The sequence below is a fragment of the Castor canadensis genome, chromosome 8 (genome assembly GCF_047511655.1).
Source record: "Castor canadensis chromosome 8, mCasCan1.hap1v2, whole genome shotgun sequence".
Lineage (NCBI taxonomy): Eukaryota > Metazoa > Chordata > Mammalia > Rodentia > Castoridae > Castor > Castor canadensis.
In genome coordinates this window covers 138,144,570-138,171,520 of record NC_133393.1, presented here as the reverse complement: position 1 = coordinate 138,171,520, position 26,951 = coordinate 138,144,570, and the positions used below count along the sequence as shown (strand labels likewise).

The 26,951-nt window shown below is 38.8% G+C and overlaps 1 protein-coding gene and 1 non-coding gene across 2 annotated transcripts in view; both read right to left on the bottom strand.

The window, feature by feature from the left end:
- Utp20 (UTP20 small subunit processome component) overlaps window positions 1-26,951 on the bottom strand; it is a 100,658-nt gene that overhangs the window by 9,193 nt on the left and 64,514 nt on the right. The window contains exons 39-54 of the mRNA XM_074084223.1: window positions 23,135-23,274; window positions 22,808-22,890; window positions 18,147-18,436; window positions 16,550-16,689; window positions 16,165-16,321; window positions 9,640-9,738; window positions 8,461-8,628; window positions 7,255-7,421; window positions 6,341-6,482; window positions 5,334-5,450; window positions 3,814-3,984; window positions 3,452-3,583; window positions 2,771-2,881; window positions 1,238-1,317; window positions 801-870; window positions 517-699 (exon numbers count right to left, since the gene is read on the bottom strand). Coding sequence (XP_073940324.1) covers window positions 517-699; window positions 801-870; window positions 1,238-1,317; window positions 2,771-2,881; window positions 3,452-3,583; window positions 3,814-3,984; window positions 5,334-5,450; window positions 6,341-6,482; window positions 7,255-7,421; window positions 8,461-8,628; window positions 9,640-9,738; window positions 16,165-16,321; window positions 16,550-16,689; window positions 18,147-18,436; window positions 22,808-22,890; window positions 23,135-23,274 — 2,250 coding nt within the window. The remainder of the gene's footprint in view (window positions 1-516; window positions 700-800; window positions 871-1,237; window positions 1,318-2,770; window positions 2,882-3,451; window positions 3,584-3,813; window positions 3,985-5,333; window positions 5,451-6,340; window positions 6,483-7,254; window positions 7,422-8,460; window positions 8,629-9,639; window positions 9,739-16,164; window positions 16,322-16,549; window positions 16,690-18,146; window positions 18,437-22,807; window positions 22,891-23,134; window positions 23,275-26,951) is intronic.
- Window positions 10,120-10,283, bottom strand: LOC141425958 (U1 spliceosomal RNA). Its single transcript, XR_012451084.1, has one exon. It is a non-coding gene; the product is annotated as a U1 spliceosomal RNA (small nuclear RNA).

Genomic DNA, 26,951 nt, shown 5'->3' with positions numbered 1-26,951 from the left:
CTATTTGCCTAGGCTGGCTTTGAATCATGATCCTTCTGATCTCTGCCTCCTGAGTAGCTAGGATTACAGGCATAGGCCACTGATGACCAGCTTGATATACCTTTTCCCATTAAAAAAAAAGTAATTAGATCTCCATCCTTGTCTCCCCCAAACCTCCAATTATTTGGGCATGCAGAGCCAGCAGAGTAGCTCAATCCACTGCACCTGCCTATAAGTGTAAGGCTCTAAGTTCAATTATTTGGGTGTGCAACAAGCTTCTCACTAAGATAGGACATGTTTATACTGTAGAGAGATGGGCCAGTGATGATGGTGGTATAGTCAGTGGGAGAATTTTATTACTTTCTATAACTTCCTACATTTTAGGAAACTTCAAGAATGTCTTATTTGCATAATCAGATAAAAATAAAGCTATTTGGGGTAAGCTGATTCAACAATGTAAAGTATGTATTCTTATTTGAAGTATGGATACCAAAAGCTAAGATCTGTCATTGAACTGTGGCTAAAAGCAACACTAACCTTTTTTGCTTCAAACCAGGAGATAACCATATCAAAAAGCCAATCTTTTTTCTCAAGGCTGATCTTACTGAGCAAGGATTTGATTGCCATGGATGCCATTTTTTTGCACATGGCAGAGTCATCATTTACCATCATTAGACAAAGAGGGATGAAGAACATTCCACAGTTCTCATGGAGCAGTCCCTACAGGAAAAAGGCATTGATGAGCACTCAGAATGGAACTACTACAGATCAGTTAACAAGAGAGGGTTCAGGCTTCCAGGGCTCATGAGCAAATGTAGTACCTGGGGGAATGTGTCACAGAGATAGGCAATCATTTCCAAGGTGGACTCTCTCCCAGTCTCATGCTCATAACTAGGGCAAAAACATCAGGTAGACTTGTTAGTATCCTCTAAATATTTCTTAAACAATGGGAAATAGTCTATTACCACAACTTCAATGCTTATATACATCCATCAAGCTGTGGTGTAGTTTTAAATGTAATTTTCTTAGCTTTTCAATAATCTCCTAAGTAGACTCAACTGACAATGGTCAGACCAGACTGAGTGAAAAGCAACTCACAGAACTGCCATTGGATGCCAAGCACAGCACTGTGTTTCATAATCAAGCCAATGAGTCACATCACAGCAGAGAATATGCCAGCATGCTTAGGCAGTGTCCATATTAGGAGAAAAGAATAAACTCCTTCTTTGTCCCTACATAGTTAACGGTTTAGACTTACTTCAGTTGAGCAAGTATGAATTCCAAGTTTGGTCTCAATTTCTCTCCAAGGGGATAGTCAAGAATGTATTTCAGAAAAACCTAGAAAAAAAAATCACAGTTGGTTATTTGGATCCTGTCTCTCCAGGATTCCTGTTTCTTAAGCTGTTTTCTGGGACACAAAGGTAGGCTGTAAAAACCTTTCAGAAGGGTGAACAATCGGGCTTTCCAACTGACTCCAATTAAGTCTACCTATTAAGTCCACAACTGTGCCCCTTCCAGTCTCCTACCTCACTCATGTGCCTGGCTGAGTCAAGCCCTGGCCTACCACTGCAATCTAAGCTTGCACATTGGAAGCTGATCTCAGATAGGTGGTATGGTGGATTGCGCACGGACTGTTTGATTCTGTATCTCCCTTTCAGTAATAATAATATGATGATAACTTAATACTACTAATAATAACTAACACACTCACTAAATACCATCTATATGCCAAGGTCAGTTTCTTGGTTAATTCTCATTCCCTTAGGAACTAGGTGATGTCCCATTTTACAGATGAAAGCAATGAAGGTGGCATAGAGAGGTTAAGTAACTTGCTCCTGTGATAATGCCAGAATGCTAGGTCTCATCTATGTCCAAAGCCTTTGCTTTCAAACCACTAGTATTCAGCCTTCTTTGTTAATAAACTGAAATGAAGGCACATCATTAAAATTTCCAAGGCCTGCGTTTCCTGAGTTTTCAAAGGAGATTATTATTTCTTCTGAAGGGAGTTGTAAACAGACATCATGTATATGAAGTCCTGGAGGCACAAATAGTGCTTAATATCTGCTGGCCCTGCTTCTTAACTGAAGTCAAGCAATTTTTTCCCCCAAAGACATGCTTCCTCCCTTCCACCATAGCCTCCTCAGCAGCACAAACCCTCCCTCAGCCTGAGAACAAAATTTTAGTTCAGACTCACCATATTGTGGGTGTGATATGTGCTCCTAAGATTAGGGATAGACAAATGCATAAACAAATCTAATCATATCATTCTTCTGCCTAAGGATCCAACAGCATCTTACTGTTCTTAGAACAAAGCCCTAAATCTTGGCTGGGGCACGGTGGCATACAGCACTCAGGAGGCTGAGGCAGGAGTATCAAGGAAGATAAGAGTTTGAGGCCAGTCTGGGATACACAGTGAGACTCCATCTTAAAAATCAAACAACAAAGCCCTAAATCTTTAATAAGACCACAAGGACCTACGTGACTGGGCTTCCCTTCCCCACCTCCATTTAGTTCCTCAAACAAGCTAAACTCTTGCTTACCTCAAGGGTTAACTTCCCTAAGGCATTCATTGTCCCTTTATCAGGAAGGCTAAGTCTTATTCTTCCTTCAAATTTTGGCTTATCTGTCAATCCTCAGGAAAGCAGTCTCTGACTTAGGTACTCAAGTCTCAGACTTGATGATAATAATATGACACAGGCAGTCTTTAGAATTCTGTCATTGGTGACATCTCTAAAAGTCAAACAGTAAGGTGGGTCCACCCCTTACTGTGGGATAAGCTCTCTCTACACACCTGTCTGCACTGGACTCTGGCAGGTTCGCTCTGTGCAGAAATTGCCAACTGGGATACTTTCCGCATGACATCATCTATTTCTGGGACCAATAATTTCCTTGATAAAATAGCCTAAAGTGCAAAAGGAAAAGAAATGCTCATTTCATGTGTTTTATTGTAGATGGGCATAAGTAGGCTTGATGTTAAAGTGGTTATAAGTAGTTTTCAAACATAATGAGGGATGGAGGTGCTCAAGTGGTAGAGCGCTGGCCAAGTTAAAATAAGGCCCTGAGTTCAAGCTCCAGTACCACAGAAAAAAACCAAAAATCAATCAAAAAGCAAACAAGAAAAACAGAAAGAAAATAACTTCAAAAGAACATATACTTAAAAATTGTTAAAACAGCAAATTTTATGTTATGCTTATTTTACCACAATAAGAAAAAATAATATCCAATAGGGCAAATAAAAGTAAAGTATCTGAATTTATAGAGTTCCCTGGGAATGTTAGTAGACAGTTCACATTCAAACATTTTCAAAAGTAGATGTAGTAGCTTGTATTTGACCCAACGAATTCATAATAATTTCTATAAATCATTTAATTTCAGAAGTCTACTGCTGGTCAAAACAATTATGTTCCTATTATTTTAAATAAGTGATATGAAGCTCATAAACTGCAAAAGACACCATTCAGTGACACCATACCTTCAGAAGGCCAAATGCAGTGGCTTGTCGTGAAGTATCATAAATGTCTTCCTCAGCATATGCCAGGAGAACTTGAAGCTGTTTTTCAGTTATCTGGTAAGACTTGAGTTTCTTTACAACTACAGTCACACACTGCAAGTTACAACAGTACAGTTAATAGCAAGGACACCCCACCAGTCAGGACTCAGTGCAATGATAAATGCTTAACACAACATCAAAACTTTTTCACACAGGATAATAGCTCTCCCATCTTAGCAAATTATTTCTAAAAAATTTTCATCAAGACTATTAAAGGCAATGAAAACTAACTGTGCTGCTAATCCTAGTCCTGGTTATCTCTAGGGGTAATTGTTTCACCTCACCTTGAAACAATTCACTACCAGATGGAAGTTCTGGCCCCTAGCAGCCCCCAGTCTTGCGTAGTTCTTCAGCAAAAGGAAAAGGTGTTTCGTCAGCTGTCCTGCTTTTTTTTCTATGGAAGGCAGAGGGAACCTCAAAATCCAAATCAGGCATTGCAAAGCACCTGTGATCACCTGAGGAAACAAAATAAAAAAACAATAAACTTATGAAGTGACTAAATCCATCAATCCAGCATCAAAGGCTCTGCAGACCATGTAAGTTGTTGAGTTGAATAAATAAGATATTATGCACAAAGTATAAGTTTCCTATCCTTGTTGTAGAACATATTTCTTATCCATAGCAAGTGGAGCCAGATCACAAGAAAAAAAGAAAGGTGTTCACTTACTGTATTCTTAAGAATATGGGTAGGCTGGCCAATTTTAGAACTTTAAAAAACACAATTTTATTAACTTTTTTATTTTCTTTAATGGTACTTCAATGTAACCCATTCTTATTAAGCTTGTATTATATATACAAGACACTCTACCACTGAGCTACATCCCCAGCCCTCTTCTGGGTATTATATGTACAAAGATAGCTGGGTGTGGTGTTGTACATGTGTACCACCTCAGCCTTGGCACTTGGGAGGTTGAGGTAGGAAGATATTGAGTTCAATGCCAATCTTGGCTATGCAGAGACCCTGTCTCAAAAATAAATGAAGACAAAGATAAAGATCAGCCTTACTGTATTTATGGAGCAGACAACTGGGGCTCAGAAATTAAGCATAGGAACACTTAACTAACACTTAATTTAATTAAGTGCTATGCACGAAGATATGGAAAGGTGTGTTAGGAGCAAGTAACTACATAAAAAAAAATCCCTGAATTTCCAAAGTCAAACTTTAGAGATCACTAGGACTGGCTAGTTCAGCTCAACCTAATATAATCCCTGCTGCTCTGGCAGTTATGATATCCTCACTGTGTTGGATTAGACAAAGACATGAGAAAAGAGCATGGGAATCTGAAAACCTGGGTGTAATTCCCAGATCTGCAACTGATGGTCTGTGTGACTCTAGAGATGCTACCTATCCTCTTGGCACCTTTGTCTGTGAAGCAGGCTATGGGGAAATGGGATGTGTGTAGGCTCTGATCGTGACCAAATATAGTTTTCACATCCATGAAACAGAAACACTATGAGTATCTGTCTCAGGGGTTCTAAGGATTAGAGATGAAGTCTTTAGGATAGTGACAGTGGTGGCGATGATGATCGCTGGCCTGGGGCCAACACCACACACCCTCATGAATGTGTTGTGAGTATCAGATGAGATAATTAATGTGCCTAGAAGAGCTTTTAAAGATATTAAGGGTTATCCAAACAAATGTGACTTATTAATACAGGGAACAGTGGTGGTTAATGGTGTCATAGTCCCTATAGAAACTCAATCATTTCACAAAACAAGAACCCTAAAACAAGTTCCAGGTATTCTGCATGATGCAGCCCCTGTGAAGGAATGGGTGCTCACAGACTGCAAACCGATACTCACTTTCACGTCCATGGAACGCAGGCAGTCTATGAGGACAAACACAAAAGGATCCAACATTTCCAGAACATGTTCACTTGAAGAATTGATCTTAGAAGTCTTCAGACTCAGATGCAGCAGCTAAAAGATATTCAAACCCCAGTCCCCATCAAAAGAGAGAGAGAGAAAGAGAGAAAGAGAGAGAGAGAGAGAGAGAGAGTAAGGCATCAGCAATTGCCTTAGAGAGTCTCTGTAAGTTAGGAAGGTGGGAGTTTGTCATGCAGTTGAGATGCTAATTCCATTTACCAAACGGTTACTCAGCATCAGCTATGATTCCAGGTACTGACTCAGTATGCAGGGTGCAGCAATGAATGGTCCTGTCCTACTAGTTCTTAGTCAGGAAGACAGATGTTAAGAAAGTATAAATGCTGTGTGCCCTGAGGGTTTATGTGGGGATGTGGGGAGACGAAAGAGTAGGTGGTGAGGCCTCAGGGAAGAAGAGTATGGTGACTTTACAGAGCTGAAGGGAAGCTAGTGTGGCTGGACTGGTACAGAAGGAGGCTAGAACCTTGTAGTCCAAATGAAGGACGAAGCTCTATCAGAGAAAAAATGGAAGCCAAAGGAAATAAAATGATTAGACTTGTATTTATTTTCATTTTTATTTTTTGTGGTGATGAGGACAGAAACCAGGGTCTGGCAGATGCTAGGCTAGTGCTCTATCATTGAGCTATATCCTTAGCCCCAAGAGTTCTATTTTTAAAAGATTTCTACCTTTAAAAAAGTAAATTTGAGCTGACAGTGAAACCCAAATAATGATTATGTCAGAATATTAATTCTGGGACAAATAATCAAAATAAATATTAGAAGAGAAAAATAGAAACTTGACAAATGCACCTCTTAAAAAAAAATCCTGTAGTTAATTCAGAGTATGGCATTTCCAGTGGAATTGAGCAGAATTGGAAATTCTGCACAGGACTAAATAGTACAGATTTACTGAAGGAGGCAAGTCTCACTTTAAGGGTAATTCTTACCCTAAGCCCAGACTCAATAAATATGTGCATGTTCGTTTTCCTGCTCACAACAGCCTTTGGTCCACCTCGAACTGGAGTTGGGGGAAGCAGAAGGCAGCTTTGGGGTGGTAGACGTGGATCATGTGCAGGGGCTGCTGGGTTTCTGTCAAATCACATGGAATGAAAACAGGGGAAAGGACATTGTTGACTGCATTCCAAGAAGTTAGCACTGAGTCCAGCACTGAACAGTATGCCATTTGTTCTGTTTTTCTTTTCCCTCCCTTAACCTCAAAGCCCACAGGGATGACTGGACTGTTGCCCAAGATTACTAGGGCAATCCCTAGAAATGGAAACAGAGGTCAGACTGATGAACATCAAGAGGACACTCACTGGGTTTGCCAGTGAGTCTCTCTTAGAACACGGAAGCAAAACCCAAAGGAAGTTTATAACACATTTTCAAATTTCCCTGCTCAATCACAACAACAAGCATGTATTTAAAAATCTACCCTTTCATTCAATATATATGTAAAACAAACATGGTATCAGAGAATGGTACAAAAATAGCTTCCCACTGTCATAGCTACTTCATTTAAAGAAAAACAAGCTCATGCTGAAATGTATGGCTTGGACCTCACGCCAAACACTATAAAGTTTTAGTTCAGATGACTATAATTTTTTGGCTGTTGTTTTTTTGAAACAGGGTCTCATTATATAACCTAGCCTGGCCTTAAGCTCATGATCCTCCTGCCTCAGTCTCCCAAATGGTGGGATTACAAGAGTGGCTCACTACACCAGTGGATTAACTTTTTGCTTTTCATTAAAGCAAATTATTAAACTAACCCACTTAAGAGTAAATAATAACCAAATGACTTATTAGAAAGAAGCACCTAAATGACAGATTAGCTAAGTGTCTCCCCCCCATACACACAACTTACTTTTCTTTCTCTGTTAACAGTGGTAGATTTTCACTGACCAAACCATAACTGAGCAATAGAATGGATTCTGCCATCATTTCTGGATTTACAATTAATCCTGCTATAATTCGGCGTAAGGTTTCATGAACTTTCCGGGCCAGTTTTAAACTCGTGGTATTCTGTAGGATCTAAATTAGGTAAACATAAATGTCATGCTGAAATAACACAGAACTACATTTTAACTTATCTTCATGGTATTTACTTTTATATATTTTCTTTCTAGTGTTTTTTTTCCTAATAAAAAAATACACCCTTAGTAAAACCTCAAACGGTATCACATATAAAGTAAAAGTCACTCATAACTTCAAACCTACAGATAACCAACCACTGGGAGCAACATGTGCACCTCTGGCCTCTTTCCACTCCCTCTTTCCCTACCAGTGAGGCCTCAGGACACAGTGCTGCAGAAATGATGTGACTCCTAAGATGCCAACCTGCCAAAAGCATTGAAGGGCGTGATGGACAGACATGTGTACTCACACACCCACACCCACCCACATGCACTGACCTTTTATCCCTACAACAGGCATAGAAAGCAGTAGGAAGGCAGGTTAAGTTAGAGTCCTTGCTTTCCAAGAGCCAAAAAGAAACAATGAAAAGGAAATGAGCTTTGCATCACAAAGATCTGGGCTGGTGGAGTGGCTCATTTGGTAGAGCACTGGTCTAGCAAGTGTGAGGACCTGAATTCAAACAAACTCCAGTACCACCAAAAAAAAAAAAAAAAAAAAAAAAAATCTGGAACTAAATCCTGACTTTCCTCCCTAACCATGCTCTTTTTGCTCTCTTAAGGCTGTATTTTCTTATCTGTAAAGACCAGTGATCTCACTGGATAGTTATACAGGTTAGAGAGATAATGTAGCAGTGTCACAGCTCTTCTACATGGCTTTCCGGGAGTAGCAGTCTGACTCCAAAGGATATGTTTTTAGGGCAGATCTGCTGCAGCTGCAAAATTCTGCACTCCAATTCTTGCCGCTTTTCCTTTCACATGTCTTTTACATCAGGAACTTAGACTCTTAAGATTAGAGCACCCACCTCATGGCTGCCATCTACTGACCATGTGGTACTTGTTCCCTTACCACCAAGGAAATCACGGATGATCAAGTACAGCTTTTGCCCTGAGACACCTTTCAGAAACTCAAGGATATTGTACTGTTGGCAAGTCCTTACCTCTTTTAATGGAAGAATAAGTTTTGTAACCTGATCTTTTCCTACAAACTTGCCCAGGATTTCATAAGAATCATAACTCTTGCTTCTTCGTGCCTCCATGACTTTGGAGAGGATCTGCTTTACTTCCTTCTCTTCAGCAAGGGCACCAAACAATTCGTGGTTAAAGATCTTTGGAAAAAAGGACAAATGGCAATTGTGTGAACTCAACTTTGATAAAATCATTAGTCTGATCAAACCTAAGGAAAGCAGATTGGACTGGATTGAAGTGAGATGGAGAAATGTGTTAGATTTCACTTATTTTCAATATAGTTCAGGGATCAATTACCATGAAAGAAACACTTGAAGAGTGATACTAACGGGAAACAAAAGAAAAATGCTTCACAGATACAAATACAACTATTTGTATCTTTGTGTGTGTGTGTGTACATGTTTGTTTTAACATAGGATCTTGCCATGCAGCCAAGGCTGGCCTTGAACTCACGATCCTCCTATCTCAGCATCCTGAGGATTATAGGCATGTGCCTTCACACCTGACTTAGCTGCTACTTTTTTGTTATCACAAAGGAGTAGCTTAATGTCGCTTCAAGACATTTTCATACTTGCAACTGAATTATTAAAATTAACGTACATATTTGAGATTTTAAATTCGGGTCCCCATTTTTAAAAAAATAAATGAACCAAAGTAAATGGCAAATTTACTCTCTTCCTAAATTTTATCTCCCAAATTATATCACATGATCCACTTTTAGGAGTTAGTTATTTTCATAAAGCTCTGATTGAACATATTTTTATATGAACCCTGGCTACATCTCTGATTATTCCTTTAAAATGGATTCTCAGAAATAACTGAAAATCTTGGTAATTTCAAAAGCTGTTGACATGCCAACTTCATTCCCCAAAAGATTGAACCAATTTATGACCCACTAGCAATGACAGACTAGGCCCCTCGCTTGAGACTTAGCTTTTTAAACTTTTGTTGATCTGAAGACACAAGGCAGGACATTCCTCTCTTCTCTGTCTCTCGTTTTGCTACTGGCTGTCAAACCCAGGGCCTCGTGTACCCTTCTACCACTAAGCTCCCCCTTAGCTCCTCCTCCTTTTTAATAGGATATCATTATTATTTCCTATTTTGTGGACTTTGCCCATTTAAAAAACTGGAATTGATTCTGTAAATCTTACCTCAATCATTATATCTAAACAAGGGTCCAAATCTCCAACTTGCAGCTTGCTGGTGAGGCCCTGCAGCAGCATGTGAACAGTGAAGGTCAGCACATGGACCTAAATGAGACACACAGTAAGGACAAGAGTGGTCAACAGTCCCATCCTACAGGAAATGTGCTTGATGGAGAACTACAGAGACATTTGGAGTTTGTCTTTTCTTACTGGGAGAAGCTTTGACAAATGTCATCATTTAAAGATTGTTTAACCAAATGATTTCACTGTACAAAATATGTTCAGAAACACAATGGCATCTTAGAATCTACAATTATAGTTAAACTAATTTGTGATTTATACAGAAAAGCACAAAGGTCTTTAACTTTACAAGACAACTTGTGAATTAAGCAGCTTTCCATTGCTAGCTACAATCAAAGCTAGGACGTAAAGTGCTATGAGGGAAACAAGTTTTTGCCCTCAACTTTTTTTTTTTTTTTTTTTTTTCAGGGGAGAGCGCGAACGCAGTCCCCCACTACCACAAATTATGCAGTCGAGTTTCCCACATTTGGGGAAATCGCAGGGGTCAGCACATCCGGAGTGCAATGGATAAGCCTCGCCCTGGGAAAACCACCTTCGTGATCATGGTATCTCCCCTGCCAGGTAAGTATTTTTGCCCTCAACTTTAACCAAGCAAGTGGTACTGGAGCTTTACTATGAGTCAGGCACTGTATCAATATTTCGTATGATGTCTACAGAACATTTCATCCAACCTGTACACAATATACATTCTTCTCAGCAGCCCATGGAACCTTCTCCAAAATAGATCATATCCTAGGGCACAAAGCAAGTCTCAACAAATATAAGAAAATAGAAATTATACCGTGCATACTATCTGATCACAATGCAGTAAAAGTAGAACTCAACAACAAAAATAAAGACAAAAAACATGCAAACAGCTGGAAACTAAATAACTCATTACTTAATGAAGAATGGATCATCGATGAAATGAAAGAGGAAATTAAAAAGTTCCTGGAAGTCAATGAAAATGAAAACACAACCTACCGGAACCTATGGGACACAGCTAAGGCAGTCCTGAGAGGAAAGTTTATAGCCATGAGAGCATATATTAAAAAGACTGAAAGATCCCAAATCAATGACCTAATGATACATCTCAAACTCCTAAAAAACAAGAACAAGCAAATCCCAAAACAAACAGAAGGAGAGAAATAATAAAAATAAGAGCTGAAATGAACGAAATAGAAACCAAAAAAACCACACAAAGAATTAATGAAACAAAAAGTTGGTTCTTTGAAAAAATAAACAAGATCGATAGACCCCTGGCAAACCTGACTAAAATGAGGAGAGAAAAAACCCAAATTAGTAGAATCAGGAATGCAAAAGGGGAGATAACAACAAACACCATGGAAGTCCAGAATCATCAGAGACTACTTTGAGAACCTATATTCAAATAAATTTGAAAATCTAAAAGAAATGGACAGATTTCTAGATACATATGATCATCCAAAACTGAACCAAGAGGAAATTAATCACCTGAATAGACCTATAACACAAAATGAAATTGAAGCAGCAATCAAGAGTCTCCCCAAAAAGAAAAGTCCAGGACCTGATGGATTCTCTGCTGAATTCTATCAGACCTTTAAAGAAGAACTGATACCAACCCTCCTTAAACTGTTCCACAAAATAGAAAGGGAAGGAAAACTGCCAAACACATTTTATGAAGCCAGTATCACACTTATCCCAAAACCAGGCAAAGACACCTCCAAAAAGGAGAACTAGAGGCCAACCTCCTTAATGAACATTGATGCAAAAATCCTCAACAAAATAATGGCAAACCGAGTTCAACAACACATCAAAAAGATTATTCACCACGACCAAGTAGGCTTCACCCCAGGGATGCAGGGGTGGTTCAACATACGAAACTCAATAAATGTAATAAACCACATTAACAGAAGCAAAGACAAAAACCACTTGATCATCTCAATGATGCAGAAAAAGCCTTTGATAAGATCCAACATCATTTCATGATAAAAGCTTTAAGAAAACTAGGAATAGAAGGAAAGTTCTTGAACATTATAAAAGCTATATATGACAAACCTATAGCCAGCATTATACTTAATGGAGAAAAACTGAAACCATTCCCTCTAAAATCAGGAACCAGACAAGGATGCCCACTATCTCCACTCCTATTCAACATAGTACTGGAATTCCTAGCCAGACCAATTAGGCAAGAAGAAGGAATAAAAGGAATACAAACAGGTAAAGAAACTGTCAAAATATCCCTATTTGCAGACGACATGATCCTATACCTTAAAGACCCAAAAAACTCTACTCAGAAGCTTCTAGACATCATCAATAGCTATAGCAAGGTAGCAGGATATAAAATCAACATAGAAAAATCATTAGCATTTCTATACACTAACAATGAGCAAACGGAAAAAGAATGTATGAAAACAATTCCATTTACAATAGCCTCAAAAAAAAATCAAATACCTAGGTGTAAACCTAACAAAAGACGTGAAAGACCTCTACAAGGAAAACTATACACTTCTGAAAAAGAGATTGAGGAAGACTATAGAAAGTGGACAGATCTCCCATGCTCATGGATTGGTAGAATCAACATAGTAAAAATGTCGATACTCCCAAAAGTAATCTACATGTTTAATGCAATTCCCATCAAAATTCCAATGACATTCATTAAAGAGATTGAAAAATCTACTGTTAAATTTATATGGAAACACAAGAGGCCACGAATAGCCAAGGCAATACTCAGTCAAAAGAACAATGCAGGAGGTATCACAATACCTGACCTCAACTGTATTACAAAGCAATAACGATAAAAACAGCATGGTACTGGCACAAAAACAGACATGAAGACCAGTGGAACAGAATAGAGGACCAGATATGAAGCCACACAATTATAACCAACTTGTCTTTGACAAAGGAGCTAAAAATATACGATGGAGAAATAGCAGCCTCTTCAACAAAAACTGCTGGGAAAATTGGTTAGCAGACTGCAAAAAACTGAAACTAGATCCATGTATATCACCCTATACCAAGATTAACTCAAAATGGATCAAGGATCTTAATATCAGACCACAAACTCTAAAGTTGATACAGGAAAGAGTAGGAAATACTCTGGAATTAGTAGGTATAGGTAAGAACTTTCTCAATGAAACCCCAGCAGCACAGCAACTAAGAGCATAGATAAATGGGACCTCATAAGCTAAAAAGCTTCTGTTCATCAAAAGAAATGGTCTCTAAACTGAAGAGAACGCCCACAGAGTGGGAGAAAATATTTGCCAGCTACGCATCAAAGGACTGATAACCGGAATATATAGGGAACTTAAAAAACTAAATTCTCCCAAAACTAATGAACCAATAAAGAAATGGGCAAGTGAACTAAACAGAACTTTCTCAAAAGAAGAAATTCAAATGGCCAAAAAACACATGAAAAAATGCTCACCATCTCTAGCAATAAAGGAAATGCAAATTAAAACCACGCTAAGATTCCACCTCACCCCTGTTAGAATAGCCATCATTAGCAACACCACCAACAACAGGTGTTGGCGAGGATTCGGGGAAAAAGGAACCCTCTTACACTGTTGGTGGGAATGTAAACTAGTACAACCACTCTGGAAAAAAATTTGGAGGCTACTTAAAAAGCTAGACATCGATCTACCATTTGATCCAGCAATACCACTCTTGGGGATATACCCAAAAGACTGTGACACAGGTTAGTCCAGAGGCACCTGCACACCCATGTTTATTGCGGCACTATTCACAATAGCCAAGTTATGGAAATAGCCAAGATGTCCTACTACTGATGAATGGATTAAGAAAATGTGGTATCTATACACAATGGAATTTTATGCAGTCATGAAGAAGAATGAAATGTTATCATTCCCTGGTAAATGTGAGTCAATGCCCTGTATAGCTATCCTTATCTCAACCAGCAAAAACCCTTGTTCCTTCCTATTAGTGCTTATACTCTCTCTACAACAAAATTAGAAATAAGGGCAAAATAGTTTCTGCTGGTTATTGAGGGGGTGGTGGGGAGAGGGAGGGGGTGGAGTGGGTGGTAAGGGAGGGGGTGGGGGCATGGGGGAGAAATGACCCAAGCCTTGTATGCACATATGAATAATAAAAGAAAAAAAAATAAATAAAGAGAAAAAAAATATTTCGTATGTATTTTATACCTTTTAAGCCTCACCAAACCTGTCTATGGTGTAGGTGCTGAATTATCAGCATTCTTCAGATGAGGAAGCTGAGGCACAGAGAGGTCAAAGAACTTGTACAAGGTTTCACAGGTAGGAAGAGGTGTTGTCAAGATTTGAAACCAGAGGGCTGGTACCAGAGACCCAGCTCTGCATTACTCTGCTATTTAGCCTCTCAAGCTTTTACATTCTTTATGCTGTTTCTAGTGATGTAAAATTACCAGCAAACATCAGAGTATGAAGCCAGGGAAACATGAGTTGTTAATACACAGATTGGATCTCAAAGGCATAGTTTCTAATGTACCTTACTTGTAACCTTTTGGTACTTTCTATGTATTTAAAATGCTTACGTGAGCCCACCTCCCTCCCTCCCTCTCTCTCTTTCTCTCTCCATACATATATATATATATAATGGGGGGAGGGGGCAGTTCTGGGGACTGAACTCAGGGTCTTGTACTTGCTGAGCAAGCACTCTAAAACTTGAGCCACACTTCCAGTGCATATAATTTTTAAAATTTGTTTTCTTGAGAGACGCTAAAGACACCTGAAAGCATATAGTTTTGGCAGTCTACATGATTAACACTAAAGCACAAACTAGTTGTTCTCTCAAGTCTATTCTTGTTATTTTAACAACAAATGGGATAGATTTAGAGAACAGATGGTGGGAGGAAAAAAGGGTTAAGTCGTGAAAACACTTCAGGGATTCCTTAAATATGTGTCAATGAATCCTCGAGGATATAAATGCACTGTATTGATCCTTATGCCAGTGCCTGACATGGCCCCTCCTCCAGGGTGTCAGGAAATAAATTCTGGTTGAAAGAACAGAATACAAGTGAACACTGTTGGGGGTCCAGCACTCTAGGTAGGTTGGGGAAAGCATATTCTACTTTGCCTCTCCACTAAGCACAGCTCTGAAGCCTGAACAGGATCCACAGAGTGACAACTGGGGGAAAACTCCAGATCCCAAGTACCACTAGACTTTCAGAGTTTACCAGTTTTCTGTTCATTATCTCCTAGACAACATAGAAGTGGCAGACAAAGAGAACTCTAAGAGAAGCCCCTATTCTGGTGTGAACAGTAGGAGAGGAAACTTATCAGGTTCCAAGAAGGGGAGAAATTCTATCATTTTTCTTTTCTGCTGCTCCCTAGCCCTGAGTGATGCTTTGGTGGTGGTGGCAGTGACCTGAAATGGGGACTGGCAGGAACCACAATTCTGGGAGAACCTTCCTCTTTGTTCATTGTGAAGGCAATTTTGAGGGTGGGCCAAGACTAGTTTTTTTTTCTCTGTCTTAGACCACTTTGCCCCTGACATGGGCATGGCTGTGGGAAATGCATGACAAAGAGAGAGAAGTAAAACTCCAGTTTTTTAGCTAGAGGACTGAAATAAAAAGAAATATCATGTTAGCCAAGAAAAAGAAGACAGAGAGAAGTATAGAAATTTTAGAATTAAATACTTCACACCTAAAATAACTCATTGAACCAGCATAATGGAAGAATGGCGATAAAGAGGAAGGAGTTAGTGAACTTGAAGACAGACTGATAGAAATGATCCAGTGTGAAAACAGAGAGGAAGAAGACAGAATAAAAAAAGAACAGACTTTCAGGGACTAGTAAGAGAAAAGCAGAGTGCATTGCAGAAGAAGTAGTTGAAATACTGGCTGAAACTCAAATTTGGTCAAGAACCTCAGCACCCCCAAAGAAGGTAAATGCAAAGAAAGCCACACACACAAAGCCACACACACACACACACACACACACACACACACACACACACACACACACCGTACAAACTGCTGAAGAACAGACAGAAACACCTTCACAGCAGTCAGAGGAACACAAGGCAATACTCAGAGAACAGCACACTGTACAACGTATCAGAAAGAGGGCAGAAGAAAGGACTGCCAATGCAGAATCATATATCCAGCAATAATGCCCCCAGCAATGAAAGTGAAATGAGGACACTCACAGATGAAAGAAAACCAAAGAAGCCACTGCTACCAGACCTGCTTCACGTGATTGCCACAGGAATTCTTTACCTTTTTAAAAAATTTTTTGGTGGTAGTGGGGTTTGAACTCAGGGTCTCACACATGCTAGGCAAGCAAGTGCTCCACCACTTGAGCCATGCCTCTGACCCCATAGGAGCATTTTAAATAGCAGATTTCCTTAATTAGAAACCTGTGGATGCTGTTGCCTGCTATCTCAGTGGATCAAGTTGACTGAGGACAGCTTCAAATGCCATGACTTATAGTGTTTAAGATGCTAATATTTGAACTCCGATTCAACTTAAATATATAAAGCGTACATGCAATTTACCTGATATCCACGGACAAGGGTAGTTTGTAATTCTTTTAAAACATACTGCAGGAAGTGCACACCCAGATCCTCTATTATTTTTGCGAGAGTACTGCGAGCAATGTCTCTGATTTCCTGTGCTCTGTTCTTGAGGAGAGCACACACTTTCAGCAAAATACTGGAAAAAGCAAAGTTGAAAAATGACTAACCAAATGAACAGAAACAAATAAAAACATAAATATCCCTTTGTCTTTTAATTATTCTTAACCCTAATTTCTCAGTCAGGATTCAGAACCACAGCAAATTTTGACAGCATTTCTCTTCCTAGCAAGAGATATTTGAAAGTCAGGAAGAAAAGAAGCAATTTGAGTTTCACTGAACTTGTTCAACTTGTCACAGGACGCACCTTGGCAGATTCGTCTCCATCACCTCTTGTGGAAGGGAATGCATCAATTTAACCATGGCAAAGGCTAAAGGAACTCGAACCACTTCCTCATCATTCACAACTTTTGATTTAACAAGCTTGTGTTCCTCTTCCCTTTTAGTCTGCAAGAAAAGTTCAGATTAAGCTGAAACAGAAGTTAGGACCAGGGTCTTGCCAACACTGGAAAAGACAAGCTATTTCTGTATTGTAAGCCTACCGTGAGTTTACTGTCTTTAAAAAATGAAAATGTGCAATTTGAGAATTACCTCCTAAAAATCATAAAGAGAGTAGGAAAAAAGAATGTCTTATTTAATCTGAGTGTGGTGGTACACAACTATAATCCCAGGACTCAGACGGCTGAGGCAGGAGGATTGAGAGGCTATGGCCAGCCTGAGCTACACAGTGAAACCCTGTCTCAAAAAAAAAAAAAAAAAATCCTACTTTTCAAAGAAGCAACTAGAGAAAAATGAAGTCAAGTTTTCACTGACATGGTATGAAATATGTAAAAATACGTATTGATTGGGATTTTCAAGCATTTGAGTGACACTGTTGCCACATATAAAAATATAGTGCCTTAGCCAGATGCTGGTGGCTCATGCCTATAATCCTAGCCACTTGGGAGGCTGAGATCAGGCGATCAGGAGGATCAAGATGCAAGGCCAGTTCAGCAAATAGTTATCAAGATGCCCATCTCTAAAAATAACCACAGCAAAATGGACTGGAGGCCTGGATTAAGTGGTAGAATGCCTGGTTTGTTAAGTGTGAAGCCCTCAGCTCACAAAATATAGAGCCTCAAATAAAGGTTTATTTACAAATATATAAGTTGACCAAGTCAGTATTTTATACCAGCAAGCAGTTGACAAACTTTTTGTAAAGGGGAAGGTAAGTATTTTTGGCTTTGTAGTCTGTGTTAAAACTACTTAATTCTGCTGTTATAATACAAAAGAATGGGTATAAGTGAGTTCCAATAAAGTTTTATTTATAAAATGAGTTGTAGCCCACTGTAACCCATGGGCCATAATTTTCTGGCCCACGATTTACATCAAGAAGAAAAGACTCTGGCTTCACAAGAATGTACTAGCTAAATGTTATCCCTGCTGACCAGGGGAAAAATGAGTTTCTTTTTTATTTTTTTGAAACAGGGTCTTGCTATGTAGCCCAGCCTGGCCCAGAATATATTATGGGGCCTAGGCTGGCCTTGAACTCATAGTTACCTGGTTCTGTCTCCCAAGTGCTGGAATTACAGGTGTTCCTCACCACACCTGGTTAAGGTGAGTTTTGAATAATATACTAGTAGTCAAGAAGTATAACAGGGAAACTTTCAATTGCCTGGTTTAGAAATGGGAGTCATCTCATCATCAACTGTAGAGACAGAAAAAGCATGTATGTCTACCCTATCAAAATTGTAAAGAAGGAACATTAGTGCCTAACTGCAGATGGAAATGAGGCTGAAGATGATGAGAGTAGGGAGGTGAATTATGAAAAGCTGCATCACCCAGTAACTGTCACGAGTCCCCACTGGCAGGCCCACCAGTACTCGAGCTCACACTGACATGCTGGGCCCAGATGGTGCTCTTACCATAGATGTGAGGCACTTATGCAGCCTGGGGAGGATATCCCCAGTTATGGTTCCTTGGATAGTTTTAATTGTTCTCTCCAGCTCTTCCTTATTTTGAGGAAGGAAAGAGATAGACTTTGCGATGCATGGCGTGGATTCCTTAGCCACTGTGTCATCTGAGTCAGCTGGTTCACAGGTTCCCAGAGCCTCCTCGCTGTCTGATACCTTACATGTATTTTCCTTCTCTTCCTCCTCTACGTGCTCTAATTCCATGGCTTCATGCTCCAGCAGCTCCACCATTTCCACTGTATCTATGTTTAGTAAACAACAAAAGTCACCTTAAAATGAGTAAGGCAAGGACACAGCTGGGTGTGGTGGCACACACCTGAAATCCCAACACTTGAGAGGCTGAGGCAGGAGGACTGAATATGAGGCCAGTCTGGGCCACAGAGAGAGATCCTGTCTCAAAAAACAACAAAAAGGAGGAAACAGCAGTTGTGATAAGTAGTTCTTTCTTCTGAAATCCAGCATCATACAAAAAGCATCAATCACACATGATGGGCAGGCAAGGTAAGTATGGAGGAAGCAGCGGGGAATGAAAGGACTTTGAGTTTTGCTTTCTTATAGTGGAGAGTCTAAGGAGGGAGCGAGATGAGGAAATTGGCAATTCTAAAAGAATATGGAATGGCAAGGACAGGGTCATTTGAGAACACATTAGAAGGAGAATTCTTAGCCAAAAGAAAGTTTCCTGGCTGGGTGTGGTGGCTCATCTCTGTAATCCCAGCTATTCAGGAGACAGAGATAGGGTAGATCTTGGTCCAAGGCAAGAAGTTTGTGAGACCCCATGTCAACGAACAGCTGGGCATGGTGGCTCATACCTGTCATTCCAGCTATGTGGGTCCAGGTTTGGCCAGGCGTAAACATGAGACCCTATCAGAAAAATAACTTAAATAAATGGGAGGCTGGGAGTGTGACTCAAGTGGTAGACAGCCTGTTTAGCAAGGCTTGAGCTCGACCCCCAAAAGAGTTCCCTAAGTACTGAGGTTAGGGGTGTCCAAAACAAACTAGATTTATGAGCATGAACTCACAATGGCAGCTGACAATTCTTATACAGAATTTCTTATTCCAGATTTCAGCTTATTAAAGAAAATCAGGCAGTACAGCATTGTGAGGAATCCACACGTGATTCTGCCAACAAACTATATGACCTCAGCCAATTAACTTAGCACCAGCTGGCTTTGGCTGCTTCACCAAAAGGTGAAAAGGTGAAAATGGTGATGCACCTACTTTGCAAGGCTATTGTGAGGATGAAATGAAACAAGGTCTGTAATTGCCTAAAATGTGCCTGACATTTCATTAACTAACAAAAAATGGTAGCTATTAGTCTTTTTTCATTTACTGGCTATGTAGCTTTGAGAAAGTTACCTTCCATCATCTCTGAATTTCTTTCTCATATTTTAATTATTATTATTTCTTTTTTTGTGGTGGTACTGAGGTTTCAACTGAGAGCTTCATGCTTACAGAGTGGCACTATACCACTTGAGCCATACCTCCAGTCCATTTTGCTCTGGTTATTTTAGAGATGGGGTCTCAAGAGCTATTTGTCCAGCCTGGCCTTGAACTGTGATCTCAGCCTCTGAAGTAGATGGAATTACAGATGTAAGCCACTGGTACCCAGCTCTTTGAAGGTTCTTACGGTGACAAATGAGATAAAGTCTATAGAAGCCCAGCTCACAGAAGGTGTTCAATAAAGATTTCAAGTTTCACTTGTACTCCCTGTCAACGAATTTACTTTTCTCTTCCTTAAGAAGACCACTATTTTGGTTTGCCATTTCATTTTTGTTGATCAACTTTTGCTAACATGTAAATCAAGAATTAGCAAATGAAAATTCTTAACCCAACATCTCACTGCTCCTTTCTCCTCATCCTGGACTGTGACCAACCTTGTGTTGGTCCAGTGCTGATTCAGTTAGGGCACTGGTGGTAAATAGCAGGTCAGGACGCTTGGCAACATCATAATAAGATGGACAATCTTTCATGACGCTTTGCCAGTATCTGCTACGAACAGTACAGAGAGGTTATCCATGTTGGCGAATGAAGGGAGACCTATTTTGAAAGGTAGGAGACCTATGATGTAAGTTGATAACTAGTTTTGAGGTGGAGGACTTGTTTTGTTCAGACTCTAGAAGCTATCACTGCTAGTCTATGCCAGGTGATCCGAGTCTAATCTAGTCTAACCTAAGGAAGGGAAGTATCCCTACCTACTTCCGCAATGTTTCAGACACTCAGAGTCTGCCTTTGCAGGTAAGATTCATATTTATTATTTGACACCTTCACTGGACCAAAGATTAGATTTAATCACAACTATGCCTCATAGAATATGCTAGAAAAGTTATCACTAAAACAATTAAAATTTGTAATGTTTGTATGCATGTTTTAAATTTGTAGCATTAGTAAAATATGTCAATGAAATCTTTCTTAGGGACAAAATAATTCCATTTAAATCTAAAAAAAAAAAAATACTGCAGAAGTCACCAGAAATTGGCAATCATTTTCATAAAGACTTCAGACAGCTATTAAATGAAGGTATCAGTAGCACAGGATCACTAAAACAGCATGTAAGAGAGCCATACTTTGATGAAACACATATTATTTGGAACAGACAGCACACCCAGATTTCAGTTACCTTTTATATCTACATCACATCATATGGATTTGAAAACCACAAAACTTGACCTAGTTTCAAATTAAGAAAATATACTTTCTAAGAAGAAATAGTTAAGCAAGCTAAGTATTTTTAATTTTTAAAATATTTATATTTATACAAGTTGCCAAATGCAAACTTAACTGACTAAAAAAATAGTGCAAAGTGATGGCCAGAATATTGCTAAGACAAACTAATAAAACTATGTCAGTGTTACATATGCCAAAATAATTAGGATGAATGCATTGGCTTATTTGAGTGTTCAGTTTTTTCTCATTCTTGTGTGCTGGCTAGAATCTTTAGTCTGAGATAAACAGTGGTGGCACTGGGTGTTCTTGCTTTGGCCTGGTTTTAAAGCAAAGGCTTGTAATTCTTATCACTGAGTAAAGTGCTGCATTAATTTTTAAAAACACATCATTTAACAAAGTTAAGGAAAATTCTATCTATACGTTAAAAAATTAAAGACATTCCTAACTTTTGTTTTGGCAGTACTGAAGTTTGAATGCTTGCTAGGTAGGCACTCTACCACTTGAGCCATCCCTCTAGCTATTCTTTGATAATCATTTTTTAGCTTGAGTAGATACTGAATTAAATTAAATGGCTTCCCAAGGTCTACCTTAAGGATCACATGCTTTTAAATGCTAATGTGTTCAATCCTATTAAGTACTTTTCTAGTAGCATGGAAACCTTGTATTCCTAGAATAATCAACCATGGCCATGCTTTTAGTGCTTTTATTGATTTGGGGTTTTTTTTTTGCCCATATTTAGTTTAGGATTTCTATATCCATATTAATAAATGGGACTGGATGTGATATTCTATTCTCAGTGTCCATGTGATTATATTCCCTCCCTCCCTCTTTTCCTTCCTTCCTTTCCAGGTACTGGAGCTTGAACTCAGGGCCTACACCTTGAGCTACTTCACCAGCCTCCCCTCTCCCAGCCTTTTTTGGAGGAGTTTTTTTTTTTTTTTTCGAGATAGGGTCTCACAAACTATTTGTGTGGGCTGGCTTTGAACTGCAATCCTCCTGATCTCTGCCTCCTGAGTAGCTGGGATTACAGCTACCAACAGTGCCCAGCTGTGATTATATTAACTTTATGGGTTAGTAGGGGTTTCCTCTTTTTCAATCATCTGAGATAGTTTAAGGTTGAAATTACCCATCCCTTCAAAATTTGGTAAAACTTGCCCCGAACACATTGTGTGCCAGGCGTTTCATTTACGAGATGCTTAGCTACACATTCAATTTCTTTAATGGTTAGAGAGCCATTCAGATTTTCTGTTTTCTTCTAAAGTCAATTTTTGTACTATATTTTTCTAAGAATTTGTACATGTCAGCCAAGTATTCACTTTCATAAATATAAATGCAGTATTATTTCTACCTCTTTACTTTTCCACTTAGTTGTAAGCATTTTTATTTCCTAATATTGTCTAGTATGTCTTCTATTTTCACTGGTCGATCTTTTTTTATTTCATTTATTGTTTTTTTGTGGTATTGGCCCCATATTTGTTAGGCAAGAGCTGACCACTTGACCCATCCCCTAGCCTTCACTGATCAATCTTGTCAGACAGTTTCCAGCTTGCAATCTTTTCAACTACCCACTTTTGGTTTTGTTGATTCTTTCTATTGTGTCTACCTTACATTTCACTGATCTTTGCTCTAATTTTTAATTGTTTCTCTTCTTATATTTTGCATTCTTTGTTTAATGCTCCTTCCATACAAAAAGCAATGGACTTATAGGGAAATAGTCTACAGCTTACATTTTTCACTAATACAGTTTAGACTGGTCCTCTATATAGATAAATAGGTTTTACAAGAACAAACCATTCATTTTAACTTCTGCCAGACTCATTAACTGGTCATTACTAAAAAGAGCAGAAAAACAAATAAGTTGAAGTTTGCCACCTTCAACTCATGATAACAAATTATCCAAGAATGAGATGAAAATCTGACTTAAGAATATTTTATATTTTAAAACTTACTTTCTTCATTCTGAACATGTCCCATTTGTCCTTCAAGAGCTCTGTGGTCAAAATGGAACGCATCCAATACTATTACTAGCAAACTGAAAAAAAGAAGATGCACAGAAATGCTCATTTGATTATCTGTATTGGTTAGATGTGAAAAGGAGAGGAAATTTAAAGACAAACATTAAGATTATTTTTACTAGTATTTTTTAAAATTTAACAAGCATTTCCATAACTACACTAATACAGTGTACAAATGAATTGAAATTACAGAAAGATCAACTGACAAAATAATTTAAAGGTTACATTTTAACACATCAAAAATAAGAAATCCGACCATACCTGACACCCAGCTTTTGATTGATTTGTCCTGTCTGTAGGACATGAATAAAATGTTTCAAGTAATATACATATGCTGGCCAAGAGAGATGTCTGCAAATAGCTCCAATAACCTCAGTTGCAGCAATGGTTATATTTTCATGCTGTAAAATAAACCAAGAGCATCTAATGTAGAACAAGTATTTACTAGTAAAATTTGTACATAGGTAACTTGGTATAAAAAAAGCTTTGATAATAGATGATCAATAATACAGAAAAGAAAGACCATCCAGACTATACTCCATCTTGCCCTAATCCCAGGAACAGATGCTATCAATTTAAAGGACAAACATCTTCTTTTAAAGGTTATTTATTAATATATTTTGGACTGTTTCTACTCCCTGATTGGTTCAAGACTAGTGAATGAAGTAAATTCTGTGTATGAACGCTGGTAAATATTGGCACTGAGGATGTAACTCAGTGGCAGATATAACTCATGGTAGAGCGCATGCTTAGTATGTGTGAGGCCCTCGGCACCAAAAACAAAAGTTGACAAATGTCAAAAACTACACATTGCACTGCTCAGCATTTGAAAGTATTCTGCCTCAGAAACATCTCTTTCAGGCCATGATAGAGAACAGGGACTGAGTTTACCTTCACACTTTAAACTACAAAAGTGACAAAAATACACAAAATAATAATTTCTTTTGTATTTATTTTATTTTATTCATATTTGCATACAATGTTTGGGTCATTTCTCCCACGAAATAATTATTTTTAACCTTCTGATGTCAGAGTAGAACAGGGATCCCTGAGAAGGAAATAATGAAGTTAGTCTTAAAATTACCGAATTTACTGTGTGCAGAAGTGTTAGATCACAGCACATGAAAGGAAACCCAAGAGAGCCCAACAGTCTCCCCAAGTTAAGATACAGAGCTGAGGCTATGCACAGTACCAGCAAGAAGAGAGCTACACAAACAAAAGCCCTTTCATCTTCACCTGAGTACTGACTGGCATACATGTAAGGAAGAAGTGGGGAGAGAACCCCAAAATGAGCAGTCAACAGTCATCAAAGACCATGTAAGGATGAGAACAGCTCATGCTTCTATTAGCTAGAATGCAAAACTCATGATACGTGGGGAATGATGCTAGATGAACATAAGGACTTATAAAAAGGAATGAAGAGCATCAATTTATACATATGTAAGCTAATACAAAAGACCTTTTCCTTATTTTTAAATATTTTTTAAATATCCAGTTAATCCAACAGGAGGAACAAAAAAGAAAATGAGAAAAAATAGGGCAAATGGAAAATAAATAACAAGATCAGATTTAAACCCAACCTTACTAATAATCCTACTAATTGTTCTAAAAGCCAGTTAAAAGGGAGACATTGTGTACTTGAATAGAAAGTGAGACATAGCTAAATGATACCAACTTCACTTTGGTTTGTTTTTGGGCAGTACTGGGGATTGAGCTCAGGCAGGTGCTCTGCCAGTTGAGCTACTCCACAAGCCCAAGGAACCAACTTTAAATGTAAATCACAAGTGGGTAAAAAATAGATTAGAAAAGATATACCAGCCCAATGTCAAATAAGTCTAAGGATTATTTATTTTCCATCTATACACTGTCTTTCAATACCATTAAATTCTTGAGTTGGTTATGCTTACTGGGTTTTTAAACTGGAATTCAAAGGAGCAGTCTTTCACAGCTGTCACAGGGCTGCAATACCTGCTACTAGGGAGGCCAAGGCAAGATTGTGAGTTCAAGACCTGGGCAAGTTGGTACAGGAAAGAGTAGGAAATACTTTGGAACTAATAGGTATAGGCAAGGACTTTCTCAATGGAACCCCAGCAGCACAGCAACTAAGAGATAGCATAGATAAATGGGACCTCGTAAAACTAAAAAGCTTCTGCTCATCAAAAGAAATGGTCTCTAAACTGAAGAGAACACCCACAGAGTGGGAGAAAATATTTGCCAACTATACATCAGACAAAGGACTGATAACCGGAATATATAGGGAACTCAAAAAACTAAGTTCTCCCAAAACTAATGAACCAATAAAGAAATGGGCAAGTGAACTAAACAGAACTTTCTCAAAAGAAGAAATTCAAATGGCCAAAAACACATGAAAAAATACTCACCATCTCTGGTCATAAAGGAAATGAAAATTAAAACCACACTAAGATCCCACCTCACCCTCGTCAGAATAGCCATCAGTAGCAACACCACTAACAACAGGTGTTGGCGAGGGTGTAGGGAAAAAGGAACCCTTTTACACTGCTGGTGGGAATGCAAACTAGAACAATCACTCTGGAAAAAAATTTGGAGGCTTCTTAAAAATCTACACATAGATCTACCATATGATCCAGCAATACCACTCTTGGGGATATACCCAAAAGACTGTGACACAGGTTGCTCCAGAGGCACCTGCACACCCATGTTTACTGCGGCACTATTCACAATAGCCAAGTTATGGAAACAGCCAAGATGCCCCACTACTGACGAATGGACCAAGAAAATGTGGTATCTATACACAATGGAATTTTACGCAGCCATGAAGAAGAACGAAATGTTATCATTCGCTGGTAAATGGATGGAATTGGAGAACATCATTCTGAGTGAGGTTAGCCTGGCCCAAAAGACCAAAAATCCTATGTTCTCGCTCATATGTGGAATTAGATCAAGGGCAAACACAACAAGGGGATTGAACTTTGATCACAAGAAAAAAGCAAGAGCACACAAGGGAGGGGTGAGGATAGGTAAGACACCTAAAGAACTAGATAGCATTTGTTGCCCTCAACGCAGAGAAACTAAAGCAGATACCTTAAAAGCACCTGAGGCCAATAGGAGAAGGGGACCAGGAACTAGAGAAAAGATTAGTTTGAGAAGAATTAATTTAGAAGGTAATACACATGTACAGGAAAGCAATGTGAGTCAACTCCCTGTATAGCTATCCTTATCCCAACTAGCAAAAACTCTTGGTCCTTCCTATTATTGCTTATACTCTCTGTTCAACAAAATTAGAGATAAGGGCAAAATAGTTTCTTCCTGGTAGTGAGGGTGTGGGGGGGGGGAGAGGGAGGGGTCGGGGTAGGTAAGGGAGGGAGCAGGTGGAAGAGGGGAGAAATGACCCAAACACTGTATGCACATATGAATAAAAAACAAACAAACAAAAGACCTGGGCAACATAATCTCAAGAAAGTAAATAAAGGTAGAAAGAAAGGAGAGATTACTCTTTTAACTACTCAGATAATGCTTTTATTTTTGAATATCCTAAAACAATAAAATCTATTATTACACAGGTCACGTAATCAACAGTATAAATTTAAGTCACAAACCCTAACAGATGTGAATCACTGTGACAATGTATAAACTCTGCCTTTTACTAATTTATTTAATCAATAAATTCTTAAGTAGTCTTTACCAGGTACCAGGCAATGTTCTGGGCACTGTGGAGTAGAATTGGTAAGATGGTCAAATACCAGTTCTGACTCTGTGCTTTTGTTAAAGTTACAGTCTCACCTAGTCTCAGTTTCTTCTCCTGTGAAACAGTCCTTATCCCATAAAGGTGAGTCATGGTGAGGTGGTGCTATGATTACACTAGTCAAGTACTTAGAATTTTGCCTGGTACCTGCTACCATGTGAAAGGTAGTTATTGTTTTGTTTTATCTCTTAGGAACCATTTGGGAAAATACTGGCTCTTCAATCAGTGGAGTTTACCAGAATTAAGTCCTGTGATAGAAAAATAAAAATATATCATCACAGTACCATGAACATTTCTAGGAGGGGAATACTTTGTGGTTGGCCCTTATGTGTAATAGTACCAAACGTGAAAAGA